This window comes from Cherax quadricarinatus, chromosome 1 (assembly GCF_038502225.1).
Source record: "Cherax quadricarinatus isolate ZL_2023a chromosome 1, ASM3850222v1, whole genome shotgun sequence".
Lineage (NCBI taxonomy): Eukaryota > Metazoa > Arthropoda > Malacostraca > Decapoda > Parastacidae > Cherax > Cherax quadricarinatus.
The window spans coordinates 65,295,206-65,305,087 of NC_091292.1; the positions used below are offsets into that span (position 1 = coordinate 65,295,206).

A 9,882-nucleotide genomic window follows, 5' to 3' on the forward strand; every position below is an offset into this window, starting at 1 on the left:
CGTACACAGATGGTGTGTGTCGAGCACGTACATTGATGGTGTGAGCTGAGCACGCACACAGATGGCGTGAGCTGAGCACGTACACTGATGGTGTGAGCTGAGCACATACACTGATGGTGTGAGCTGAGCACGTACACTGATGGTGTGAGCTGAACACGTACACAGATGGTGTGTGTTGAGAACGTACAGTGATGGTGTGAGCTGAACACGTACACAGATGGTGTGTGTTGAGCACGTACACTGATGGTGTGAGCTGAGCACGCACACTGATGGCGTGAGCTGAGCACGTACACTGATGGTGTGAGCTGAGCACATACACTGATGGTGTGAGCTGAGCACGTACACTGATGGTGTGAGCTGAACACGTACACAGATGGTGTGTGTTGAGAACGTACAGTGATGGTGTGAGCTGAACACGTACACAGATGGTGTGTTGAGCACGTACACTGATGGTGTGAGCTGAGCACTTACACTCATGGTGTGAGCTGAGCACGTCCACTGATGGTGTGAGCGGAGCACGTACACTGATGGTGTGAGCTGAGCACGTACACTGATATTGTGCATCCTACAAAATAAGCAGAATCATGGATGTCACTACTGCCCGGCTCCGTCTGGGTTACAAGTATATTTGGCAGGTTAAATCACCACCACCAGATGTAGACCAAACGAAATGTAAACTTTGCCAGATGGATTATTGTCACACCTTGCGTCATTATGTACTGGAGTGCGATAAAATTAATGAATTTAGAAACAACTCACTCAGAAGTGTTCAAGAAATGGCAAAGTATTTTATCCACAGTGGTATATTACAGACCATTCTGGAGAAATACCCTGACTTTGCTAGCTGTAAATAAAGCATTACCACATGTGTGCGTGTGTGTGTGTGCGTGTGTGTGTGTGTGTGTGCGTGTGTGTGTGTATGTGTGTGCACTCACCTAGTTGATATTGCAGGGGTTGAGTCCAAGCTCCTGTGTGTGTGTGTGTGTGTGTGTGTGTGTGTGTGTGTGTGTGTGTGTGTGTGTGTGTGTGAGTGTGTGTGTGTGTGTTAGTGTGTGTGAGTTTTATTTTTGTGTGTGTGTATGTGTCTGAGTGTGTGTGTGTGTTTGTGTGTGTGTGTACGAGTTTGTGTGTGTGTGTTTGTGTGTGTGTGAGTGTGTGAGTGTATGTGTATGAGTGTGTGTGTGTGTGTTTGTGTGTGTGAGTGTATGTGTATGAGTGTGTGTGTGTGTGTGTGTGGGTGTGTATATATGTGTGTGTGTGTGTGTGTGTGTGTGTGTGTGTGTGTGTGTGTGTGTGTGTGTGTGTGTGTGTGTGTGTGTTTGTGTTTGTGTGTGTGAGTGTATGTGTATGAGTGTGTGTGTGTGTGTGTGTGTGTGTGTGTGTGTGTGTGTGTGTTACACTCCAAGTATTGTAACAACTATTTCCTTTTTAGAGCATAACAATTTTGGTCAGAGAGGTTAGGGTAATAATAATGATCCTCCGGAATGCCTAATTTTAATTAAGTATATTCATAATATAACAAAAGCCAGTTATAATATACGAATTATCGTATATAAGTTAAGAATACATGTTTCTTCTGTAGTATCCAACATATACATAAGGCTTTCAAAACAGAGGATTAGGAGGATATCCTAGATATAACATATATATAAATGGAGATTACTTTATACATTAAAGTCTTGTTTCCCAATTGGAAGCAGTCAGAATAAAACAGAATATGTCCAGGCCGGCTAATAAATCTTGGCCAGTTACCAGAGACGAGCAGGAGTGTTCTCGTTGGCTGCTACTTCTTCACTGCTCGTCCCTCAACCTTGAGCATACAGGTAAAGTGGGTCACGTGACGTGACTCACCAACACTCAGTAGAGTAGTTGAACATAAAGGGGGGGGGGGGGGGAAGGGGGGGGTATAACCATCAAACATCACGGCTAACTACACACCGGCACACCGGGCGGCAGGCAGGTTACTATAGCTCCAATTAAACTTATCATGGCCATGTTACATAAATTATAATTGTTAATAAGAATTAATCTTAATAATACAAGGACGTTCATTTCCAATTTAGCTATTAAAGGAAATGACCGCAATGTAATATTAAAGGAAGGTTAACCATAGGGGCATGACACCCCGGCCCACAAGCAAATATCTCGGCGTTTAAGATGCTGATGGAGTAGAAGAAACCAACCAGCTGGTATAGGGATGGAGGTACATCATTCCAAGGTTAGTCATCCACTTGCTAGAACTGGTCCAGAAACTGCTTGACTGCAAAGAATTTCCGTAGTTAAGCCATATTAGGAGCGAGAGAGAGCATCGGCTAACACGTTGCTCGAACCCTTTATGTGAAAAATGGAGATCCGGTAAGGTTGGATCCTTAAAGCCCAGCGTAATATTCTAACATTTTTTGATTTCATAGAATTTATGAAAGTTAGAGGATTATGGTCTGAGTAAATATTTATCACATGAGGAGTATAACCGAGGTATACGTCAAAGTGTTCTAAGGACAACACTAAAGCCAGGGCTTCTTTTTCTATAGTTGAATAAGATCTTTGATATTCTTTTAATTTATAGGAAAAATAACATATTGGATGTAGAATATTACCGTTTTGGAAGGATTGCAATAAGACAGCACCTATAGCTGCATCACTGGCATCAACATGGAGGGTGAAAGGAATTTGGAAATTGGGTGCACGCAATACTGGGGCAGAGGAAAGGAAACGTTTTAAACGTTTAAAAGCTTGTTCACAATTCTCGTCCCAATTAAATTTATATTTAGGACTGGTCAATCTAGTCAGGGGGGAGGCAACTTGAGCAAAGTTTGGGCAAAAACGCCTGTAATAAGTAGCCATCCCCAAAAATCGTTGGAGGGCTTTCCTGTCTTGAGGAGACGGGAAATTTAAAATAGCTTGGACCTTTAATTGGTCGGGGGCTACTAGTCCCTTCCCTATTTTAAAACAGAGATATTTAATCTGGGCTTTACCAAAGTCACATTTTTGTAAATTTACAGTGAAATTGTATTTCTGCAATGCTTTCAGTAGTTGCTCTAATCTTTCTAAATGAGACTGCCAGTCATCACTAAAAACCACCAGGTCGTCTAAGTATGCCTCTACACCTTCTAAGGGTTGGACTAAAATGTTCATAATTCTCTGGAAAGAGGAGGCGGCGTTACACAAGCCGAAAGGCATAACCTTATACGTAAATAGTCCGTTCTTAACTACGAACCCGGAAATCTCTTGGGCCCTAGGAGTTAACGGCACCTGGTAATACCCTCTCAGCAAGTCTAATCTGGTCACAAAGTTGGCACCGGCTACAGCATCTATTAAATCATCAATCCTTGGTAATGGAAACCCATCTGGTTTGGTGACTGAATTTACTTTACGGTAATCCGTGCAAAGGCGTACGGTACCATCGGGTTTTGGGACCAATAAACAGGGAGAGGCCCAAGGTGTCCAACTGGGTTCTATCAAATTATATTCCAGTAATGTATTTATTTCTTGTTGAATTAATTCTTGCTTAGCAGGAGAGACCCGGTAAGGGGATTGCTTTATTGGACTATCTTCTAACAATTCAATATCGTGGAAACCCAATGTACAAGGAGTAGGGATATCTTTGAAGATGGAGTTATATTTAGTGATTAACTCTTTGATTTGAGATTTTTGGGAGGTAGGAAGAACTTCCAGGAAATGGTTTAGTTCTTTTAAAACTTCAGAATTATGTAGTCTAAATTCTCTTACTTCCCTTACAGTGTCATTCCTTATTTCAGTGGATGTAGGTTGAATAGAGGTAATAATAGTAGGGAGAAGGCTAGACTCGTACTTCTTTAAGTTATCTATGTGATACCTCTTAATTTTCTTACGTCGTCCTGGTTCACGGACCAGATAATTCACGTCATTTTCTTTGTCTACTATTTCATATGGCCCCAAATATCTAGGTTTTAGAGAATGTCCTGGAATTAAGTTTTTAACTAACACTAATTCATTCGGAGAGAATGAACGAGATTTAGCCTTTTGGTCATAAGATTTCTTCATTTTGGCTTGAGCTTCTGACAGATTCACGGCAGCTAAGCTTTTTAATTTGGAGAGAGGTTCTTTCCAAAGTAGAGGACTGGGATGAAGAGGTCCTCTCTTCCCTATCCAAGAATCTCGTAATATGGCTAGGGGTCCTCGCACCTGATGTCCAAAAATCAAGTCAAATGGAGAGTATTTAGTACTTTCTTGTTCAGCTTCACGGAGGGCGAAGAGAAGAAAGGGTAAACCTTCGTCCCATTCACGAGAATATTGCTCACAGTAAGCACGTAAAGTAGATTTAAGGGTTTGGTGGAATCTTTCTAGCACTCCTTGTGACTGGGGATGATATGCTGTAGAGAGGATCTGTCTTACTCCTAATCGAGACATAGCCTCTTTAAAAACCTTAGACGTAAAATTAGAACCTTGGTCAGATTGAATTTCACGTGGTATGCCTACTTGAGCAAAGAAGCGTATTAAAGCTCTTACTATATTTCTGGAATTAATTTTGGACATGGGGATAGCATCAGGATACCGAGTTGCCATATCTATGATAGTGAAGATATACTGGTTACCCCTTTTTGTGCGGGGCAACGGTCCTACACAATCAATAACTAATCTTTCAAAAGGTTCTTCAGGACATTTTATTGGAAGTAAAGGGGCAGACGCGGGATTGTGCGCCGTTTTGCCTATTATTTGACAAACGTGGCATTTCCGCAGTTTGTCAGCAATATAAGTCCTCATCTGAGGCCAAAAAAAATATTTCCTTATCTTTTTCTCTGTCTTACGAGATCCTAAATGACCTCCCAGTGGATTATCATGTGCTAGTTCAAATACCATATTACGTAAGGGCGATGGCACCACTAACAAGTTTCCTTTTGAACTCAAATCATTATCATTATTTCTCTTCCAAAGAAAACCGTCATCATCTAAAAGGTAACCTTCCTCTTTATCCTTATTGGTTAAACTTTTATCGTCCTTTAGAGCTATAAGAAATTCTTCTTTATTACATTTTCTAGCTAGGTCCGCAGGGACTGGTAAAACTTTGTCACCTGTGGGTCTCGACTGAATTGCTTCGCTAAACAGGAAGTTCAAACCTAATTCATCGGACATTTCTAAAGGCTGTTGAATATCCAAATTGTTAGAGTTCTTAGCCATGGCTCTGGTGACCACATTAAGGGGAAATAAATCTAGCCCTGCCTCAGAGGCTTCTAAGGCATAATTTACATCACAAGGATTATCTAAAACCAGAGGCTCTCTGGGTATCTCCAATTGATCAATTTCGTTCCCGATTAATAGATCCACGCCGGCAATGGGAAAAGGTTTATCTGAAAGTCCCACATTGATCCAGCCTACATATCCAGGCAGTTCTACATAAATCCTTATAATAGGGACCTTTATTATTGTGCCTCCGTAAGCCTCTAATAATACGTCTAGCCGGGGTTCTCTACTAGTAGGTAACTTTACCAGGTTTGATCTTAATAAAGAGAGATAGCTGCCAGTATCTCGAAAGGTCGTGATATTTACTAACCTCTCTTTACAGAGTCCGAACTTCCCCTGGGAAAAGTAGGGTTCCATAGCTACTCGGACCTTTTCTTCTGAAGCACTGTCGTGGTAAAGTCATCTATTAGACGGTCTGCTAGAGGAGGCCTGAAAAGGTAGAGATTCATCATCACGAGTTTCATACTTCCGAGAGGAATTTATTACCTGGGTAGGATACCTCCCTCTTGGTTGGGTTTTATCTTCCCGCTGTTTATGCCAACACTGGGACTGTCTATGACCTAACTTTTTACAAAAAAGGCACAGTGGTAATTGATCTTTAGGATACTGTCTGGAGAAAGAGCCGTTTGTCACCTGTTTTTTGTCTGAATACACCTTCAAAGGTTCGCCAGCTGGAGCTTTCCTAGCCGTCAATCTTGAACTAAAAGCTTGGGAAGTAGATTTCTTTTCCGGGGCCTTAGACATTTCTGTGGTTATAGCATGGGAAATTTCAAAGTGATCTGCGTGGGCAGCAGTATCTAACAAGTTAGTAGTGGGAAATGTCAAAAGATAAGTATGCACCCTCTCTGGAAAATATTTAAAAAGATCTTCATGCAACATCAGCTGGGAAAGTGACTCGACTGAGGCGGCTCCCGCGGCCCTACGCCAACGCTCGAAAGCAGAGAGCTTTTCCCTGGCAAAGTCCACCCAAGACTGCTGAGGATATTTCTTCAGAGTTCTAAACATTTTCAAATAACTGACAGGTAATAAATCATAAGCTTTCAGAAGACAATCTTTTACCCGAGTATAATCAGAATATTGTTCAAAAGGTAAGTTGGCAGTTATGGTTTGGGCTTTTCCTATTAAAGATGAATGTATTAAAGCAGCCCAATATTTAGGAGGCCATTGCATCACCTTCGCCTGATTTTCGAATGCTTCAAAAAATGAATCTAAATTATCCTCCGTAAATTTAGGCATCAAAGAGGCTGCTTTTCCAAGGTCAAATGAAGGGATTGTATACATATTACTGGATTCTCTTTTCTTCCTCAGTACTTCCCGTTCATAAAGCAAAGATTCACGTTCAAAATTCTCCCTTTTTAACTTTCTCTGGGCTTCTACAAAGGAGGTTTGAAGCAATAAAATACGTTCTAGACGTTCAAAATTCTCCTTAGATTGAATAGTAGTCAAAAGGGCTAAAGAGATTTGAGGTGGAACGTGTTCATCATCCAAAAGGACTTCTTGTTCTGTTTCAAAACTATCTGTAAATGGTTTACCTGGATCCGTTTCTTTAGTGTGATTGAGTTCTGTTCCCCATATAGTCCTTGGAGATGGAATTGGAGTCGTTGTAGCAGCGTAGCGTTTCCGAGTATCAGGAAGTTCATGTCCGTCGTCTCCAGTAGGGGTTGTTAGCGTCGTAATTTCGGCCTCGGGCGTCTGTAGAAAAGAATTCAAAAAGGAAGGAATATCTGCTTCTCCATTCTCGATCTCTGGATCCTGCTCATCTGGAAAAAGGACATTCTGTATCATACATCTGACTGTCTGGGCAGTGAAATGCCTGTCGTATTTTATGCCCAAGCTTCGTGCTAATTGCCAACAAGATTGAAGCTTCAAATTTTGTAATTTCTCCTTTGTTATATCTTCAAACCTCTCTGCCATTTCTACATTCATTTTAAAGGAAATTCAGTGTTATGCTCCCGGACAGGCCCCCACTTGTTACACTCCAAGTATTGTAACAACTATTTCCTTTTTAGAGCATAACAATTTTGGTCAGAGAGGTTAGGGTAATAATAATGATCCTCCGGAATGCCTAATTTTAATTAAGTATATTCATAATATAACAAAAGCCAGTTATAATATACGAATTATCGTATATAAGTTAAGAATACATGTTTCTTCTGTAGTATCCAACATATACATAAGGCTTTCAAGACAGAGGATTAGGAGGATATCCTAGATATAACATATATATAAATGGAGATTACTTTATACATTAAAGTCTTGTTTCCCAATTGGAAGCAGTCAGAATAAAACAGAATATGTCCAGGCCGGCTAATAAATCTTGGCCAGTTACCAGAGACGAGCAGGAGTGTTCTCGTTGGCTGCTACTTCTTCACTGCTCGTCCCTCAACCTTGAGCATACAGGTAAAGTGGGTCACGTGACGTGACTCACCAACACTCAGTAGAGTAGTTGAACATAAAGGGGGGGGGGGGAAGGGGGGGGTATAACCATCGAACATCACGGCTAACTACACACCGGCACACTGGGCGGCAGGCAGGTTACTATAGCTCCAATTAAACTTATCATGGCCATGTTACATAAATTATAATTGTTAATAAGAATTAATCTTAATAATACAAGGACGTTCATTTCCAATTTAGCTATTAAAGGAAATGACCGCAATGTAATATTAAAGGAAGGTTAACCATAGGGGCATGACAGTGTGTGTGTGTGTGTGTGTGTGTGTGTGTACGTACCTCTGTAATCTGTAAATACCTTTGTAACTTGTAATAATTGTGACAAAACACATACATGGAGTTCATTACCTTTGTAAATTACGAGTTCATTACATCTGTTTCTTGCTCAGCTATCAAAACTTTGGGGTCCACTCCCTGGACCAATTATGTACCTCTGTAATCTTTTGACTACCGCCCACAGGATGGGTATGGGGTGCATAATAAACATATTAAACTAAACTAACACTGATTGTGTGAGCTGAGCACGTACACTGGTGTGAGCTGAGCACGTACACTGATGGTGTGAGCTGAGCACGTACACTGGTGTGAGCTGAGCACGTACACTGATGGTGTGAGCTGAGCACGTACACTGATGGTGTGAGCTGAGCACGTACACTCATGGTGTGAGCTGAGCACGTGCACTGATTGTGTGAGCTGAGCACGTACACTGATGGTGTTAGCTCAGCACGTACACTGATGGTGTGAGCTGAGCACGTACACTGATGGTTTGAGCTGAGCACGTACACTCATGGTGTGAGCTGAGCACGTACACTGATGGTGTGAGCTGAGCACGTGCACTGATGGTGTGAGCTGAGCACGTACACTCATGGTGTGAACTGAGCACGTACACTGATGGTGTGAGCTGAGCACGTACACTCATGGTGTGAGCTGAGCACGTACACTGATGGTGTGAGCTGAGCACGTACACTGATGGTGTTAGCTGAGCACGTACACTCATGGTGTGAGCTGAGCACGTACACTGATGGTGTGAGATTAGCACGTACACTGATGGTGTGAGCGGAGCACGTACACTCATGGTGTGAGCTGAGCACGTACACTGATGGTGTGAGCTGAGCACGTGCACTGATGGTGTGAGCTGAGCACGTACACTGATGGTGTGAAGTGAGCACGTACACTGATGGTTTGAGCTGAGCACGTACACTGATGGTGTGAGCTGAGCACGTACACTGGTGTGAGCTGACCACGTACACTGGTGTGAGCTGAGCACGTGCACTGATGGTGTGAGCTGAGCACGTACACTGATGGTGTAAGCTGAGCACGTACACTGATGGTGTGAGCTGAGCACGTACACTCATGGTGTGAACTGAGCACGTCCGCTGATGGTGTGAGCTGAGCACGTATACTGATGGTGTGAGTTGAGCACGTACACTGATGGTGTGAGCTGAGCACGTATACTGATGGTGTGAGCTGAGCACGTACACTGATGGTGTAAGCTGAGCACGTACACTGATGGTGTGAGCTGAGCACGTCCACTGATGGTGTGAGATGAGCACGTGCACTGATGGTGTGAGCTGAGCACGTATACTGATGGTGTGAGCTGAGCACGTACACTGATGGTGAGAGCTGAGCACGTACACAGATGGTGTGAGCTGAGCACGTACATTGGTGTGAGCTGAGCACGTACACTGATGGTGTGAGCTGAGCACGTACACAGATGGTGTGAGCTGAGCACGTACACTAATAGTGTGAGCTGAGCACGTACACTGATGGTGTGAGCTGAGCACGTACTATGACGGTGTGAGCTGAGCACGTACTCTGATGGTGTGAGCTGAGCACGTACACTGATCGTGTGAGCTGAGCACGTACACTGATGGTGCGAGTTGAGGACGTACACTGATGGTGTGAGCTGATCACGTACACTGTTGGTGTGAGCTGAGCATGTACACTGATGGTGTGAGCTGAGCACGTGCAATGATGGTGTGAGCTGAGCACGTACACTGATGGTGTGAGCCGAGAACGTACACAGATGGTGTGTGCTGAGCACGTACACTCATGGTGTGAGCTGAACACGTACACTGATGGTGTGAGCTGAGCACGTACACTGATGGTGTGAGCTGAGCACGTACACTGATAGTGTGAGCTGAGCATGTACACTAATTGTGTGAGCTGAGCACGTACACTGGTGTGAGCTGAGCACGTACACTCATG

At 43.1% G+C, this 9,882-nt stretch overlaps 1 protein-coding gene across 2 annotated transcripts; it reads right to left on the bottom strand.

Moving 5' to 3' along the window:
- Positions 1-1,480: 1,480 nt before the first annotated feature.
- LOC138852367 (uncharacterized) lies at positions 1,481-7,688 on the bottom strand. Of its 2 annotated transcripts, XM_070082584.1 has the most exons (3): positions 6,753-7,688; positions 5,531-5,649; positions 1,481-2,260 (listed from the first exon to the last, which is right to left on the bottom strand). In XM_070082584.1, exons 1-2 carry the CDS (start codon positions 7,144-7,146, stop codon positions 5,639-5,641), a joined length of 405 nt encoding a protein of 134 aa, XP_069938685.1. In that variant the 5' UTR covers positions 7,147-7,688; the 3' UTR covers positions 1,481-2,260; positions 5,531-5,638. The 2 variants fall into 2 exon arrangements, 1 of the variants encoding a protein (XP_069938685.1); XR_011391696.1 differs by lacking the exon at positions 5,531-5,649.
- Positions 7,689-9,882: the final 2,194 nt, after the last annotated feature.